At 42.0% G+C, this 19,164-nt stretch overlaps 1 protein-coding gene across 1 annotated transcript in view; it reads right to left on the minus strand.

The window, feature by feature from the left end:
• The window catches only part of slc45a2 (solute carrier family 45 member 2), a 34,348-nt gene extending 15,775 nt beyond the window's left edge, over nt 1-18,573 (minus strand). The window contains exons 1-2 of the mRNA XM_061733272.1: nt 17,917-18,573; nt 6,893-7,069 (exon numbers count right to left, since the gene is read on the minus strand). Coding sequence (XP_061589256.1) covers nt 6,893-7,069; nt 17,917-18,388 — 649 coding nt within the window. The 5' untranslated portion in view covers nt 18,389-18,573. The remainder of the gene's footprint in view (nt 1-6,892; nt 7,070-17,916) is intronic.
• Nucleotides 18,574-19,164: the final 591 nt, after the last annotated feature.

Raw genomic sequence — 19,164 nt, forward strand, 5'->3', positions numbered from 1 at the left:
TTAATGTAAGCAAACACAAGCAATCTAAAATCATTGCAAGAAAAACCATTAGACACTAATTTATGATGCCCAATCGTTTGGCTGAGATAGTTTAATCTGATATATTGCAATATGATCACTGTGAAGCGTCAACTGCTACTGATGTGATGTTCAGTCGTCTCTTGTGACAGCCGAGTCGCTTCACGGCACTATGTTGCACATCAACGATGACAAGGCTAACTCGCAGAGGACATCATGACACAGTCAACTAAGTCAGTGGTTCCCAACCTTTTTTCCTTGTTTCCCCCCTACTTGTGTCTAAGACCAGCCAGGCCCCCCGACCCGTACGTACTAGCACCAAAATAGTCTTTAATTGAAAAAAATGAACATTAATTATGTTTTTTTGATACATTTCTCTTTGGTTTACTCTGTATACATATTACTTTGTTTTTCTCCAATGTCACCAATGTATAAAATACGCACAAAAGGACATACAAATATTTCGGAAAAATGTCTCTTTTAATATGAGACCAACATTTTTTAACATTTTTTCTTTAACAACCTGTTGGAGTAGATTCAATGTTGAGTAATGATATAATAATAAGGAATTAAATCATTTCCTGTGATTGTCACCAGTGTATAAAAAACACAAAAAATATTCAAGACATTCATATATTATTCCTAACAATGTCTTATAATTTTTACAACTGCATAAATTCAAAGCAGACAAAGTTTTGCGCCCCCTCAGAGATCTCTGGTGCCCCCCCAGGGGGGGCCCGGACCCCAGGTCGGGAGACATTGGACTAAGTGACTCACGAACGTTAAATGAGAGTGGAAGTAAGCCAGAGAGCAAATTGGGGATCTTTGAGGTGCTTTCATGCCATTCCATGACCACTCGGGGGCAATACATCACAAACTAGTTCATGATGAAGTGCCGGACCGTCCCCACTCTTTAGTACAGTATTGTCAGTGGCTCTTTTGCCAAAACAGCAGAGTGATATTTCTTTAAAAAGTGGCTTTAAAAAAAGCCACAAAACCAATCAGAATATAGTGATAACAAATCACTAAGGAAGGTATAAGGATTTCCTGATACACTGTTTACCCTGAATGCACAAGACTCATTTTGATGGTTATCTATTTTGACGCTCTGTGTTGTGGGTTTTACTGGCTCCACCTGTTGCTGTGTACAATCACTTATCTACAGTTTTTCTTTTTAATGTGCCTCGCTGGGAATCTAATTAAGAAGGGTTTCCCAAATGTGTATGGAGACTCATTCAAAAAAAGAAAGAAAAGGAAAAAACATCAGAAAAACCACCAATCCTTGCTCTTTCCTTGTCAAACCTCACATACCAGTAGTGGCAGTCTCAGGAGTCATGTGCCTGGCCCTGTTGCCTTCAGCCCAGACCCATGACTGCAGCACATGACCAGCTCAGGGTTGGATTACTGCCTGACGAGTACGCTCACACGAACCAGCGCAGGCTGGCGGCTGAATGCACTGTTGACACTCACACCGAAGACATCATTTAATCCCCAAGCAGTGCATGAAACACTATTTGCTTGATCCGTTTTATTTTTAGACATTTATTTAAGACCTCATTTGGGACATATTTTTAAGGTTTGGGTGCTTCATATATGCAGTGTGAAGACAAAAACACACAGGAAAAATTTGTTGATCAAGGAAATCAGTCATGAACTACTCATTGTTAGTTGATGCAAAATGAAACAGTATTTTGCTATCGTGTCAAGAGGAAGCTTTAATGACGTCAAGAGAACTTGTCATTGTTAGGAGGGAAATCAAAATCCCTTCCAGCGCTGCCCTGATGTGGCTTAAGAACTACAAAAATATGTTTCTTAAAGTCAAAGCTCACACTAAAGTGCATCATGTGCATCTCCCACACACACTTCCTTTTGACATTTAAAGTATCCCAACTAGTTTTCCTTCATATAAGTATTAAAGGTGACATGACATGATTTTCAGACTCATCTAAAGTGTTGCAACCAGAGCCGTCTGGGAGATTTGCGAGGTCCTGTACGAAATGGCCGGGGGGGGGGCCCTCGCGCGTGAGCGTAGCGAGCGCACGCGAAATTTTTGGGTTTTTCCGGTCGGATCGGGTGTCTACTGTATATGCGCAATTTTAACTCTCCAATTAGCAAAATACTGGATACCTTCCCCTGCCTCATCATCATCTGGGCTTGCCTCGACGCGGGGCCCCACGGCTGCTTGAGACCCGGTCGGATCGGTGATTTTTGTAACAAATTTATCAACCAAGCCTTTCAGAGAGGCATTAAACTCTTCCATTTTCTTTCTTTTTTTTCTTTTTTCATCCCCTGATGGAAATTTCCGGAATCTGTCTCGTTCTCTCGACATTGTGTGACAGTTTGTTCCAACTCCACCCGTCTGGATCAGAGCAGCTTGTGTCTGCGCTTGGTCTGACGCAGTTGTATTGAACAACAGACACGTGCAGCTGCGCAGCGACATCAATCAGCAAGCACATCATTGCATATATATTAATTGATATGCACAGACTAGTACACATTTAGGTCTGTGATGGAACATGACTGTTGATATTTATAAGGGAAAAAATGAAAAAAAATGAAAAAAAAAATGAAAAAAAAAAAAACGGCCCATAGCGTGAGGCCCCTTGGGGTGCGAGGCCCCGTGCAGTCGCACGGTTCGCACACCCCTTGCGGCGGCCCTGGTCGCAACTATAAATGTTTATACGTCAGTGTAAGCTCAAGATGGTTTAGCTGGTTCAGTGTCAAGATATACATGGACTCCATATTTATTGGGTTGTGAGGGCACAGCAAACATCATCCAGCTTCAGCTGGGTTGCTGTAATCGTGTATAATCTTTGTTGTTCCTCTGGTTGTCAACTGTCATGCAACAGATTTGAACATTTCTGGATAACTGTCATTGTTTTTCACGATATGAAAATAATGCGTTTCACTCATGTTATTTCTTTGTTAGTCCACTGAGACAAGGTTAATACTCGACACAACTTTTTCCTCAGTCCTTTCACTTTCCTGCTATGCTCTAACTCACAGTTCCTGTTTTCCTTTTACTTTGCACCTACTCATGGCTAGCAGTAAAGAGCATGTGGCTATGTTTAAAAACAAAAACACATGCTTACCGGTAGGTTTTTTCTATTTATGGGTCCCAATTATCGGCCTTAACACCCAACAGTAGAAAGACTGAGGTTTGGTCCATGGGAACAAATGGCGCTAACACATATTTTATAGTGGGATATAAAATAAATCGTTTTTAAACAGTCTTTTAGTTCATTTATGTGCAGCTGACTGGAATATATATTGGCCCTATTCTTATTTGTTTGGGGAAATTTAATTGTAGCTTGACCTTTGACCCGATTGAATACTTCCTGTATATTGCCATGAAAAAAGAGAAAATAAATCTGTCCAGGCGTTTCTTTTAGAAATAGACAAATGAACTTCAGCAAGGTTGTAATTATAATTTTCCGCCTAAAATGTTGTGCTTTGAAGGCTTGACTGAAGCAAATCACATTAAGACACACATGCTCAAATGAAAACATACTCATCCACTCAATTTGTTCCCAAGTGGTGAGAAACAGAAAACAAGGTGTGAAACACAACTGCACATGTTACGGTACTTCTCCTATACCCAGGAGTGTTTCAGGTCTTCTCAGAAAGCAGTTAATGAAAAAACGTTTCAGGAACCAAGTTATGCATAAGCTGCTCTCACACTACATTTAGGGCCTGATTTACTAAAGGTTTGCGTGCGTAAAAACGTGTGCAAACTTGACATCACCCTCAAACCAATGTGCAAGCTGATCTACTTACAGCGTGCAAAGAGGACTGCGCCTCTCAAATGAGCAAAATAGCACACGCTATTCATTTAGTACTTTTTCCCTGATGAATAATCAATATGGGGCGTACCCGGCAGAAAGAGCTAAATACTGGGAGGGGAAAATGCAAATGATTCATTTACCACACGCAATGAGATTTACCAAGCCCGAAAGTAATTGCAGGGATTGTTATTGCGTCTGTATTTAATACGTTCGAAAGGAAGGTGCTAATCTGCCCAGCATTACGCACCGATGGCTGCTGTTATTGTGGTGTTGTGCCGTATTCAGCACCCCTGCCGTGAAAAGCACCCCCTCATACACATTCACACAAACACATACTTAGGAGTTTATATTATATATATTTACAAATATTATGGAAGACAACACAGTAAGCAGGCTATTAATTAATGACATCAATAACCATTTACCCGATTTTTGTTATCTGTGACTGTGATTGTGGGAAAGTATGACTATTGTGGAATCCATGAGCGCATTTAAACATGAATCATTAACACAAAACTGGATGCTAAACAGAACGTGACACGGAATGAGAATATAATTTTTGTCATTGTGTGTACGTTGTCATTTGGAGTAAATTAAACATGAGCATTTAGTCCTTTTTGACATTTACTCGTGAATACGAGATCTGTGGGTATATGTCGACGAGGGGGTGCTTTTCACGGCAGGGGTGCTGAATACGGCACAACACTTTTGGTAATGTTTACATTTCTTTGCTGTAGTTCATGAATGTGTTTATTTGCCTCTTCCACTAATATTTCTAACTCCACCGCGTCAAATTTCATTTTGCGCTTGCGATCCTGCTTTCCATCCAGACTCTCCATGGCGCAAACAGACACGCAACACCTCATTTAAATACTGCGGTTTGCACCTGTTATCAATTGCGCGAGCATTCTTAGTTAATCACCCGCAACAGCACGTGCAAACTTTTTCAGTGCACACGCAATTTAGTACTCTTTATTTAGGATCTTAGTAAATCGGGCCCTTAGTGTATTTCTGAGAAGTCCGTTTTTCTTGCAGGAGTCCTGCTGTTTCTACTTCAGATGCTGTGTAATTTCCTCTCTCTCTGACAGCACAAACTAAAGGTGCGGGTATGGTTCTGCGTCACACACACGCAGAGCACACGGCGCACCCGTGGTGCCGTCACGAATCGTTCAGAGTTCTCCGTCTCTCCATTTGGTCGCGGTGCAGTACCCCCCGCGGCCACTAGTTAGCGATCTTTTTCTGAATGGTTTATCCGACTTTTTCCGGTCACAGTAAATCAAAGAAATAAGGACAACTATTGTGCAAAAAACAAAAACAAAAAAAATCACATATAAACGAAGAAAAAAGCCCTGGAAGTTCACTACTGATTCAAACCGGAAACCGGAAATGCTTCGCTTTCAAACGAACCAATCACAGCCCTCTCGGTCTGCGTGTGGTCGGCGTCTCCTCGACACGTAGTTACAATTTTCGGGAGGTGCACGTCAGTGACGGCGCATGTGACGGCGTGTCCTCTGCGTGTACAAAAACCACACGCCGTAGGCACGGCGTCGTTTTGACGCAGAACCATAATTCAGCCTTAAGAAAGCACTCATCTAGCCCACCATGTCAGTGATCTAAAGGTGAAGTACAGAGGGAGATCCATGAAGAGGCCCAATAAAGGCGGGTAAGTATATCACCAGTGTTGAGGATTACACAATTTAAAGTTTTGGAAAGGCAAACAAGGAAAAACTCACACAAAACGTTCCCAGTCTACATGTACTCAGTATGTGTCCTCCTCTTCGGCTTTGACTGCAACCCTCTTCTACACGACTTACGTGTTGAGAGTGAATAGGAACTAGGATGCTTAAAACTAAAGTGACTTATCTCAAAAAGCCTTTTTTTTAAACAACAAGGTGGTCATTCAGGCATTCATGACATCGACACATTTAGTTGTAGTCAGCTAAACTAAAGAGAAAGGTTTGGAGTCGTATAAAAGGACAAATACCCTGTTTTAATTCCTAAGTTTTAAATATAACATCTAGAATAGAATAATAATCATAAAATCAAGAAAAGAAAAGTGTCATGGTGCTTAGCAATCCGTAACATTAGGCAAATGCAACAACTGAACAACACATGTCATATTAACACCAGATTCATTATATGGTGAAATAGATCAAATTAAGGCATTTGTTTATGCTCCTACGGTCCCGCCGCAGCATTTCTTTTGGGTTGGGGTAACTGACTTGACAGTAACACCTTGATTCCTTCTTTTTTTTAGTAACTCTGTTATATATGTGCACTTTGGATAACTGTCCTGTTGCATGAGTCAGTTTCATCCAAGCCTTTGATGCTGAACAGATAGCTTCACGTTTGACTCTGAAATACTTCTGTATCTTTGGTGTCATTCTGGCAGTCTGGGTTCAGATGCAGCTTTGCAAGACTAAGTTGTGCTACCACGTTAATTTCAGAGTCACAAGGCTTTTTATTTTCCTCTCTAAAATGTCTTCTTTTCTAATTGTTCCATCATCAAATGAAATGTGCTTTTGGTTTTGGTTGAAAAGGTTTCTTAAAATTTTTATGAAAACAGTGTGTTGGGCTTTTCACACATTTCTGCTGCTTCTTAGCCTAATTTCCTCATGTCCAATGTAATGTGTTGTGTGCTGTTGTTCCTCTTACCAATCATTAAAGTATGAATCAGTTTTTGGCCTTTTCCTTGTTTTTTGAAGACATTTTACCCCTTTGCTCTACATCTGTTGACCAAGCATACACTGGGTCAGGATCTAGCCGTCCACCTACATCTCATATTAAAGCTTCACTTTTGTTATAAGTAATGTACACAGTTGGGACAGAGACATGACAAACATATATCAACTCATTAATTGAAAGAATATTGCAAAAGTTTAATTTACTGTCTTACCAGTCACAGCAGATATTTGCTGTAACTACTGTATGAAACACTCACATTGAAGCTTCAAGCAGCCTGAGAAACCATCAGTGTTATGAGAGTTGATCAGATGTAAAAATCCCCCACAGAGCACCAATAACCACTTTCCTAACAGATATCCCATGGTGATCAAGTCAAATCAAACCCATCAATAGGCCATACATACCTGTGAATAGTGCATGGTAGTGCAGACCTCTTTCCTTGTCCCGGTGTGAGCACACGTCGAACAAGTAAGCCTTGATGGGCCCGTCGATGAAATCTGCAGCAAAATCGAACAAGACGACCCCCAACATCACCACTACAATGGCCCACGTGCTCCTCAATGACCTGTCACTGACCAGAGCTGCAAGATACAAAAAACACTTGATCAGCCAATATACAGAAAATATCAATAATTCATTGCAATATAACAAAGAAGTGGAACTCTTTATTACCTACTTTTTCATATAAAGGCAGAAGTTTCTCATTGATTTGCATAACCAGACGTTTGCTCTTTTAAATTGGTTTGCTGTAACCCGGAAGTATAACGCTGCAAGATGGATTTATAAAGAGGCACGACCTGCAGAAGAGGGGGGCTCCCACTTCTGCCTCTGAAGTGTGAGAAGTTTCCTAGTTCAAACCTAAGCTGAGGCCTCTATAAATGGGATTGGCATGGATTTACTTCAGGTACTCAGCTTCCTTCCAACTGTACAAAATTGCATCTAAATGGCCTATAAGAATGAGGAGTTGTTTTTCAAGTTGTGGCCCCCGTGATGGCCTGGCAACCTGTCCAGGGTATACCCCATGAGAGAGGTGGGATAGCTTCAAGCAGACCCCAGCGAGCCTGAATACGATGAAAGGGTTATAATTAATAGATTGCTGGATGGACATTAAACTCAGGGGGGGAAACATCAGGCTTAAAATGCATATGAACACAATTCAGAGCTGCAAGCACATTGACCACATATAAATATGTTCTGTACTATCTATAATTTATTAATGGTGCTGCTTGAAATGGGCTATTAGCGTGGGAAAAATTGAGTGCTGTTGCATAATGTAGCATATTTTGCATAATTGATGATAATTAAAAGGAATTAAACTAAGCTGGCCTGTGACTTGACGTTCATAATAAACTTTAAAGAAAACTGGCTTGAAAAAGTAGGTACAACCTAAGGGGCTATGGCATTTTTGAGCAGAAATGGCCAAGAACAAAAAAAATGTCAAGGTGTATCAGTGTGGAAGGGGTGAGACTATGGAACCGCCTGGATGAGGAACTAAAAAAAAGTAGCTCAATTTACAAATTAAAAAAAAAATATGAATCTAAAATAATAGATAAATATAGAACACTAATATAAATTATCTTGATATTAAATATCCAACTGTCTAAATTATGCTGTCCTCAATCGTGAGTGACCACATTTATTTTATTCTCTTCTTTGTTCATTTTCTTTGTTTTGTTTGTTCATTTCGTTTTCTTCTTATTAGTATCTTTTTTCCTTTTCTGTAGTCAGCCTTTTGTTGAAAAGGATAGGCAAAATAAGCCATGAGGCTTCAGCCTATACCTTTTTGGTAAAAAAAAGTCAAAAATACAGTGTGTATATGCAAACATCTTAAAATGTAAATGACCAAAAAAAAATAAACTAAACTAAACTCAACTAAAATTTCCATTAATGTACAGACACTGGTGGTTTGAGCATCATATCAGGGTAAATGACACCACTTCTAATCACAAAATTTCCCCACGTCAGCATAAACTAATGAAAACGAACTGGGTTGCTTGTTTTACCTCTCATTAGGGTAAAAGCATCAGAAGATACATTATGGAAAAAAGTAATTCTCCTGTGGCTGAGATATGTTTGGTTGTCCGAAGTCATTACCAGCTTAAAAAAAAGGCATCAGAACCCTTCCTCTTTGTTTGGTCCCAAAAAAGCCCGAAATATTTTAAAATCTGTTGTTGGGCCACAGTTCTATGTGAACATGGGGAGCCTTAATTTCAACTTTAAGGCCCAGCTCTAAGGCCTCACTCTGAGACCAGCCTCAATTTCTTACTGACCGCAGGGCTTGAAATAAAGGAACCTCCAAAATGACTCAAAGCCCAAGCAGGATTTGCATTTACGGCCCTTCGGTGATAAGGAATAGCACCCTCATTGGGCATGGACCCCAAAACGCAGGAGGGGCCACTGCCGATTTATAGTAGCCCATGCCCAGCTATAAAGAGCAGAATTATTGATCTTCCTCCATCTTCCTCTCTTCTTAACCTCATATTATCCCACACTTGGAAGTGGGAATCACGAAGCTGTACAACTAATTTATAAAGAGGCACTACCTGCAGAGGAGGGGGAGCTTGGAGATGATTGTGGTTTGTGGATTGTATTCTTACTTCTGCGCAATTTTGACCAAATCATATCATAAATATTAAAGAAGTACCTCTGAATAATAAGGAACATTTTTATTAAATCTCCTTTTAAAGGTAGGTTAAGGGATTTTCCGTGATTTCTGAGCCAGAACACTTTCTGTCACATTTGGTGAATGTTTCTTAACCATTAGCTTGCTATCTAGTGATTTTTTTTTTTTTTATTATTTTTTTTAAATGTCGTGTCGATTGTTTGTTTCACTGTGATTGTACGTGTTTGACTCTTTGTGGTTCCTCTTGCCCAGGTCGTCATTGTAAATAAGAAACTGTTCTCAATTGACTTACCTGGTTAAATAAAGGGTAAATTAAAAAAAAATTAAAAAGCTGCCATTGGAAATTAGCCATTAACGCGATGTTGGATGAAAATATTTTTTTTTCTTTTTTGATGAAAAGATTTAAAAAAATGTTTTAAGCTTGCTGACTGCATCTGTAGCTATCATTATGTTAATATCCAAACCACTTGTAGTTTTAAGTCTTTGCCACACTGTCAAGTAAGTGGAACATGATGAAACATGAGGCAGCAACTGTTAGCAGTATTATGGCTTGATGGCAGTGCATGCTGTCGAACATCTTGTGGAGATAATTCAACCATTTAGACAAACACCCTCACAGCACTTCTAAGAATATATGCAGCACGTTTTGTCTCTAGTTGTATACCGATGAGCTTATATTGAAGGTAATTTGGGGTTCCAGCATCGTGCCCAATGACACATGGACACGTCGAAGAGCACACCTCCTCCCACGTGCAATGTTCAGTGCAAAGTACAAACAAAGACTTTAATTCTCCCATTACGAAATTCCACGCTGGTGAAAAATGGAAAAGAGTGTGGGAAAGCTGAGCGCAGATGGAGAAAAAACAGATCCCCAGGTTCATTATGATATCTTATGATTTATGCACATAGAAGTCTTAGTTCTCCAGCTCACAGATGATTAATACTAATATATAGATCTATATCTGTGCCCCTTCTCTCTCTGTTCTTCATTCTCCCTTTCCTACTGTATCTCCCTTTTTCCGGCTCTGCCCAGCTGGCCTCCGACAGCAGGGCCCCCCCTTATGATCCAGGTCCTGCTCAAGGTTTCTTCCCTCCTAAAGGGGAGTTTTTCTTGCCATCTTTTGGCTTAAGGTTTTTCTCCCACTAGGGTTTTTACCTGCCATTGTTTATATAACACTTGCTCGGGGCATGCTCTGGGTCTCTGGAAGTCGCCTAGAGACACCTCAATAAAATAGAATTTAATTTAATCTATGAAGAGAAACTCCACTCTTATAATTTACAACTAAGGAATGAAAGGAAGTCCTACTTCTCTGACTTCATCACTAAAAGCAATCATAATTCGTGGGCCTTATTTGCTCCAGTTGACAGGCTAACAAGCCCTCCTGTGTCCGTGGCAATTGATCTTCATCCACTATGACCTTCAATGCCAAATACTTCACAGACAAAATCCAAACTATTAGACCAGCAGTTGGTGCTTCAGCAGCAGATTCAGCGTCTGTACCGTGTCCACCAAAAACTGGTTCAAACACCATGTTAAGTTTCAACCCATTAACAGCAGAGACCTGGAGGACATCTCACGTCAACTGAACTCCTATTGCTGTTTAGACATCCTGTCATCAGTTTTTTTTAAAAGGTGTAAAAGATTTTGGAGTCAGACCTGTTACTGATCGTGAACTTGTCCTTAATGTCGAGTGTGTTTCCAAAGCCACACAAGTAACAACTACAGTCCCATCTTAGATCTCCCATTTTGAGTTAAGATCATTGAAAACGTGTTTTTTCCAATGGTAAATTACTTTTTAACACAAAACGAAAGTTACGACTGTAACTACAGTTCTATGAGTCCCGGATGACCGCCAAACAGTGCTGAAAGCACTGGATATCTCTGCTCACGCATGCGCATGTCAAGTACAAATAACAACAATGTCACGTCACCCGTGACCCATGCAGGACCCCCGGACGGGTATATCTTCCGGCGTCGGCAGGTGATCGGTTCCTAGAATCTTCTCGCGAGAGCAAGAGAATTCTGAGTGAACAGAAAGCCTGGTGGTCATCCGGGACTCATAGAACCGTAGTTACAGTCGTAACTTTCGTTCTATTTCGTCCCTTAATGACCGCCAGGCGGTGCTGTAAGCACTGGATGACAAATACCAACAACGTCACGAAGCAGCCCGGTCACCTACCTCACTGACCAGAGGCAGAAGAACCTGGGAGAACCACGCCCAACGATGTTGATCCGGTAGAATCTGGAGAACGTGTCAGGCGACGTCCAAGAAGCCGCAGCGGAGATGTCCTCCAGAAGCACCCCCTTCTGGGCAGCCCAAGAAGCTGAGATACTCTGGTCGAGTGGCACCTAACTCCCATTGGCAAGGGGCGGCCATTGACCCTGTAGGCATGCTCGATGGTGTCCACCACCCAGTGGAACAGGCGCTGTTTGGAAACAGCACGACCTCGGTTAGGGCCACCATGGCAGATAAAAAGCTGCTCCAACCGTCGCACAGGCGCGGTAGCATCAACATAAGCAGCAAGGGCCCGTAGGGGCACAAAGGGCTCGGCCCACCCTCCGCTGGCTGGGGGTCGAACCGGGCAAGCTGGATAGGCCGATTAACATGAGTGTGTGGCAGGACATTGGGCAGGAACGCCACGTTCTGCCACAACATAACCCCTGAGCCATCTGGGTTCCATCTCATGCAGGACCCGCTGACTGACAGGGCATGTAATTCACGACTCACTTTGCTGATGTTATGACGAGGAGGAAAACTGTCTTCATCGACAGCCACTTAAGGTCCACCTGGGCCAAGGGCTCAAAAGGTGGAGAAGAGAGGGCACCCATCACCATGGGTAGGTCCCACACTGGGGCCCTCGGGGTCCTCTGATGATGGTTATCTTGACCCGGCCGGAGGTAGGGGGCCGGTGTCCGAACTGCAATTTCTACACCTGGGTTAATGTGGAAATCACCCAGGGATCCGATGAGCAGGCAGCCCAGTAACTGAGCTGCTGCTGGGAAAATCAGCCGACGACCGGCCCCGTGGCCCTAGCGGGGGCAACGGTCGGGGTCAGCGCCCCGACGCTTCTGGGACGGTCCACGCACAGGGGGGCGAAAGTCACCAGCAGGCTGTCCAACGGACTGCTGGGAGCCGCGCCGGCCTCCGTGGGCAGGCGGCTGGGGGCGACGCCTAGGGGCAGCCTCTGGGTGTACTGGAAGCGGGCGCTCTCCTGTGAAGGTGCACCAGCCACTGCCAGGGCAGTGCGGTTCAGAGCTTTCAGAGCAGTTGCCCCAAACAGCTCCCTGGGTTCCGCTGGTGCCTGATGAAGAACCCTACGAGCAGTCTCCGTCAAAGGTGACTGCGCCAGCCAGACATAACGGCGCGTGTGCACCAGGGTGGACATCAGACGCCCCAGCTCCCTCGTCTGGGAGCCAAAAGTCTGTAGGGATACGTCACACATGTCACGTGTGGAATCATATACCTGTGCATCCTGCAGGGAAGTGGAGAGAGCCAGCAGAAGATGGGAAAGGTTGTTCCCCAGCCGGACAATGCGCGCTGCTGTGTCATAGGCCTTACAGATATACCCATCAGTAACCCTACACTTGGTAGAGGGGCACTTGGGATCTGGCTTCAGAGCCTCATCAGGAGCTGCAATGGAGGGCTCGATGGGGGGCATGTGGCTGAAACCAGCCATTTCTGCGTCCTCCATCGCCACCAGAGCGCGGCCATCTGATGTCGGCCTGGAGAGGGCTGTGACATCTCTCCAGGATGAATGTACAAATGTGCCGGTGGGAGAGGGGAGCGGACATGCTGCCTTCACCCCAAATGTGCCGGTGGGAGAGGGGAGCGGACACGCTGCCTTCACCACAAATGTACCGGTGGCAGAGGGGAGCAGACACGCTGCCTTCACCACAAATGTGCAGGTGGGAGAGGGGAGCAAACACGCTGCCTTCCCCACAAATGTGCCGGTGGGAGAGGGGAGCAGACACGCTGCCTTCACCAAAAAAAAGAAACGTCCTCAACGAGGAAACACAAATGAGACAGGTGGGAGAGGGGAGCCAAGAATCTGAGACAAGAATCTCATGTGGAGTTCCCCAAGGTTCCATCCCGGGACCTCTTCTGTCTACATGCTTCCACTAGCATAGATTATAGAGAACAACAAAATAAACTACCATAGCTATGCAGATGACACACAGATATATATTACAATGTCGCCAGGAGACCAAGGCCCTGTACAGACTCTTTGTCAAGGCATTGAGGCGATTAATGACAGTGTCACAACTTTCTCGCTAAACAAAACAAAACTGAGGTAATTGTCATTGGAGCCAAAGAGAAATTATTACAGGTCACCACAGATCTATTCACCTCAAGAATATATCAAGACACTATGACCAACCAAGTGTACCACATCAGTCCAGCTCTGAGGTCTTTACACTGGCTGTCTGTCCCTCAGAGGATAGATTTTAAAGTTCTGATGCTGATCTATAAAGCTCTGAATGGTCTTGGACCAAAATACATCAGTGACCTCCTGACCCAGTATGAACCTTCCAAACCCCTCGACTCTTATTTAGACCTTGCGTTGCATCCAGAAGAACTCTGGGAAACTACAGTATGCATATTCAGCATGCATATTCAGCTGTAAATGTGCAAGGACAATTTTGGCACCAGCAGGATTGTATAGCACAAGGTAAACTCTTTCAACTCCTATATAAGGACATTAACTGAGTTTGACTTTGATTTCCAGAGGGCAGAGCCAAAGGACTCAGACAAAAAAATCCTCTGGAAGTCATTGGAAAGGCAAACAACCAATCAAGAAAACAAAGCATGTGATGTCGGCAGAGCGACAGCTGTACTAGAAAATGCATCCAAAAGGGAGAAAGAGTGCCATGGACCCAGAAGGACTGTTGTAGGTTTTGCATTTAAAACATGCTCAGTTTCTCACTTCCAAGTATGTCAAGTTTTGACTTGTATATTTGTAGTTTGTACTTGGTAAGTACAACATGAATTAAATACTCAGAACATCAACATGGCTCATAATGAACCACAGACTCCTCTGGAAAAAGTGTGTATATCCATTACGACATATGATCTGTTTTTAGGGTTTAAGTTTTTGTGTTTCAGTCGTGTTATAGATAAGGTTCAATGGGGGCAAAAAGAAAAAAAAAAGAAAAATATCCAAGTACATTTTAGGCTCTATCTGGATAACTTCACTAATTTGAAGTTAGATTAATGTTATTCTGTCATCATCAAAACATCTCAAAACTAACATTTTGTCAAGCCAAAACAAAGGTCCTAACACTCTTTTACTGCTTCCCCCTCCATCATAATTTGCTGCCTTGAGTTTCCACAAGTCTCCACTGGATACATTCTTGATAAACAATAAAACAAGTACACATATTCAGAAATAGCTTTGTTGTTCCAAGTTTTTAGAAATGCTGCATCCATCTCAGTTGTTTTGAATGGGGAGTCTTGCACGCTCATCTACGAGTCAGCACATGACTCCACACAGCTTTAGTTTTGATACATCTCAAATATCAATTTCTGGTTCCCAAAACAAAAAAAAAAAAAAATCCCCAAATTTTGGTTGCATACAGCATTCCCTGGCCGTTTTCTGCACGACCTGCTAATGTCTCCCTACCGTGGCAACCTTTAGACAAGCTTTGCAAGACATTCCTGTTCTCTTTGTCCTGGTGGAAATGGCTGTGAATGGGGTACCAGACCCATCTCAACAGAGAGAATTAGCTTGAATGGGTCACCGGGTTAGATGAGCACATACAAATTTCTTTTGAGAATTTTAAACAGACAATATTTTACTCTTGACATTGTCCTAAAAATGACCAAATAAGTTTGGTAATTTTTGCATAAATATATTATTTATGTTCAACATGTGTGACCCTTTGCCTTTCATAAACTCTTACCAAAACCTTGATAATCCAGCAAATAATATACAAGACATAAAGATTTACTTAAAAACATGAGAGAAGACAGATCAAAAGAGGGATCGGGTACTAGATGATGATGAATGAATCTGGGTTGCATGAATAATTTAAAAGTTTGCTAGATTTAAAAACTGTTTGTCTAAACCAACAGAGATGTTTTTTTCTTCTTTTCCCCATAAGAGACAAATTATATTTCAATATACGTATTCCTTTGGATAGGAGACAGCATCTTTGTTTTAGGGCAGAGGTTTTCAACTGGTCTTGTCCCAGGGACCACCATTATAACCAAGAAGCAACTCGGGGACCGCTGCTTTTGGGGATGTTTGTTTTAATTTGCACCTTGCTTTTAAATAAGAGTATGGGCCTGTATAGGCTATTTATTTGCATCAGTGTATATTTTTATTTGCACCTTTTGCTATGAAAAAAAAAAACAAAAAACAAAAAAAACAGTCAATGAAAAATGAACAAGGGCTTATAATATTACAAAGTTCACTCTCACTCATTTGACATCATTTGGATGGATAAATTATTCACAAAAATGAATAGTAAATGGAAAATAAATTGAGTCTAAAGAATAAATATATATTTTTTAAATTATTATTGTTTTCCATTTACAATTTCACGGACCACCTGCAATACCGCCACGGACCACCAGAAGGCCGCGGACCACCGGTTGACAATCCTGGTTTTAGGGCATTAGTTGACTAATGGCTCTGTGGGCACTTTAGATTCTGCCACTCAGGAACTGGACTAATTTACATGGGCTTTGGTGTGAAAAATTAGTAAATCTTCAATTACGGATTGGGATACTGCCTGTGCACTGCCTGACATAAAAGTTCCCTAGTTTCTTATAAGGATCCTTGGTAGTCTAATTTCTTTAATCCCATTTCTCTTTGCTGCCATCCTCGGCTGCTCCCCCGTCTCGCACCTCTCTGCATCCGTTGCTATCACACAACAGCAAAAAGCCCAAAACTACATCTTAAAAAAGGTTTTGCAGGTTTATTTTGCCCTCAAAAGCATCACAGGAAGGAATTTCACAGTCAAATTACTCAGGAAGGTATTTAAAGCATCGATGGCATAAAAGTAAGATGCCAAGGATGATTGACAGGTCACAATTATTTGGAAAGCGTGAATCCTGATCTGGGCTCTCTCCACAAAAGGCTTTAAAATAATATTAAAAAATCATGCAATTATGTCTTAAAGTGGTTATATGATGAAAGTAAATTTTAAGAATAAAGAAAGGACAGTTGTCAATTCATAACCATGCTGAACCATTGCCTTTCTAGAACAGATAATAGCACTTATTTATATATTAAGCTATACCTATCTTTCTTGAGCTTGAAAATTTTAAAGAAAGTCTGAGTTCGTTTCAGTCAAATAGGCCTCTTTGTAATGATTTGAGGCTTCGGTTAGTCTAGATACCTGTGCTCTGTTTTCATCACAACTTCCCCCCCTCTCTGATTATATTTGTTACTGCAATTGTCAATGTTTCACCCTTTTGTCTTTTGTCTCGTCAGGCTGCGTTGTAGACATTATCAAGTCTCTCTATATTACTAACTATATCAGACTAACAATTGTTTATGTGTATCCACATTTGAAAAAAAGAGGCTACGACATATGTCCTCTAAAACCTGAGTGCAGTTACAACAATGCAAACATTATGTCACATGATGACTGAAGCATTTACTACAATCCTGAGAAACAGGGAGAGGTAATCAGCTTACCCAAAGAATGTCAGGAAAACTAAATACTTATGAGTTCATATGAGGACTGAAATAAATGAAGGAGCAATTTTTGTTATGGAACCAAACTTAGCAGCACTCAAATGTTTGATGTCTATATTTTGTAGCATTAAAAGTGTGCAAATAACTTATTCCCTCTTATCGCAGCATGATTTCATCATAGGACGCAGTTTTAAACTAAAATGAGTCCCGTTAAAATTTTAATCAGCTTTTATGGGTGTGTTAAAATGCTAAAAGGCATGGCAGGCTATCAAAGTCTACTCATGATGCTGCCCGTGGGCTGATGGATTCTCACTAAACGATGCTGATGCTTAAATGTTTTGTCTGCGGTTTCCCACTTCACACTGAATCCCACTTTCTCTGCCATGCTCCCTCATCTGTCTGTTCCAGTGGGCATCAGTCCAGGACCTCTGTGAGTCATTAAACTTCAGTCACGAGTTTAAAATGTGAATCTCTCAGGGTCATCTGCTCATACATTTCCGAGTTGAATTTTTACTGTTTTTTGAGGAACATGTCCCATTTTCCCAGAATTTGGCATCCGTCTGTTAAAGACTCAGTTTCAGCATTGTAACATTACTTATCAGGGTTTTTTTTTTCCGTCAATACTTCTGTTAGCTCCAGAAGAATAATTACCGTATTTTCTGGACTATAAGCCGCACCTGCATATAAGCCGCATCCGCTTTATTTAAAAAAAAAAAAAAGATATGCAAGCCGCAGATATTTATGTTGTTAGATTAGATATTTACTACATGTACAGAAGGATTTTTAACTGTAAATGATGTACATGTTTGTACCTAAATAGAGCTTTTCCTAACAGTGTCTTTTAACACGGCAGCAACTTTGCTGATTAAAACGGGACAGAACGAAGAGAAAATAACGATATTTATTTATCTATTTATCTGTTTGAAATCTGCTTCTACTTTTATCTGCTAAAGAAGAAGTAGCGTATTCCTCTTTGCATTTATTTTGTCTTAGTTAGAGCGCCCCGAGCGGTGGAAGAAAGATCCACAGAATAGCCGCACCTTTGTATAAGCTGCACGGTTCAAAACCTATGAAAAAAGTAGCGGCTTATAGTCCAGAAAATACGGTAATTTATTGGTAGAAATGACAGCACCGCCCACTCTTTCATCCATCCCTCACCTGAGACGACAGCATCTCCATTAAGGAACATGCTCATTCCCACTAGCATGAGGATGCCAAGAACCAGGATGTAAGGCCTCCGCCTGCCCCATGGTGAGCGGCAGTAGTCACTTGCTGAGCCGATGATGGGCTGGAGCAGAAAGCCCAGGATGGGGCTAATCAGCCACACCAGGCTGTACAGGCTGCGAGGGAGGCCCACACTCAGAAGCACTGGTGTGACGAACGCTGCTTCCACCGCGTAGCAGAATTCCCTGCCAAACATGACCAAGCTGTGGAGGAGAAGACGAGCCAGTGAGCGCCTGGGGTGCTCAGTAGCTCCAAACACAGCAATCTCCCCGCTGTCCATGTAGTCCTCTTTGGAGTCGCTGTAGTCTGTTGTGTACTGGTGCAGAGACGTACTGATGTGTTTGCCAGGCTCCGACAGCAGGCAGGGTTGGGGTCTGGCAGACTGGTCCTCTGATAACAGGGTCATAGTTGAGAGCAGGGAAAACGGGCGCAGAGGCAAAAAAGGGAGAATGAAGAGGGACCTAAGAGAAAACTTAGGTGAAACGAGCCACAGGGGAAGCCAAATGATGGATAAGTGGCCAAATGCCAAATCCTTGCTATGGAGCTCGGCTCAGATAATCCTCCTCTCTACTGCATAGCCGAGCAAAGACTCCAAGATCCACTCAGCATTACTAAACATGTGAAAGTCTGCTCTGTGGACTGAGCACAGCAGTTTAGGACTCAATGAGGAGGGAGGAGTGAAAGGAGGGGGCGTATGTGAGCAGTTACAGCGTCTTCCTCCTCTTTTATTCCAAAGTAGTAAACGGCCCTGGAGCAGGTCATGAGTGTGTTCCAGGAATTGTACGCATGTGAGTGTGTGCATTACAGTGTGAAGCAGCCGAGGGTTTGAGGCATATGGAGCCTTAAAGAGGACCGAAAAGCAACGAAAGCAACAACTTATTAAGTTTACAGTCCAATTACACATTAGTCTCAAGGCTTCAGTCTAAAAAAACAATAACTAAACCAACCAGAATAACATCCCATTGTGCCTCCCTAATTGATAATTTTTTTTACAAATAATATGGAAAGTAAAGTGATAAGTGCAATTTTAATCAATGAATGAATGAATGTGATCACCTGCCTGTCTTTCTTATCTATGAACATAATTATATAAAAAAGAGGGAATTAGAGGAAATTAAATATAAGAGAATAAGCACTGAAGAATCTTTTACTGCTTTAAAAAATGATCTAATCAGTTGCAAT

This window comes from Cololabis saira, chromosome 11, assembly GCF_033807715.1.
Source record: "Cololabis saira isolate AMF1-May2022 chromosome 11, fColSai1.1, whole genome shotgun sequence".
Classification (NCBI taxonomy): Eukaryota; Metazoa; Chordata; class Actinopteri; order Beloniformes; family Belonidae; genus Cololabis; species Cololabis saira.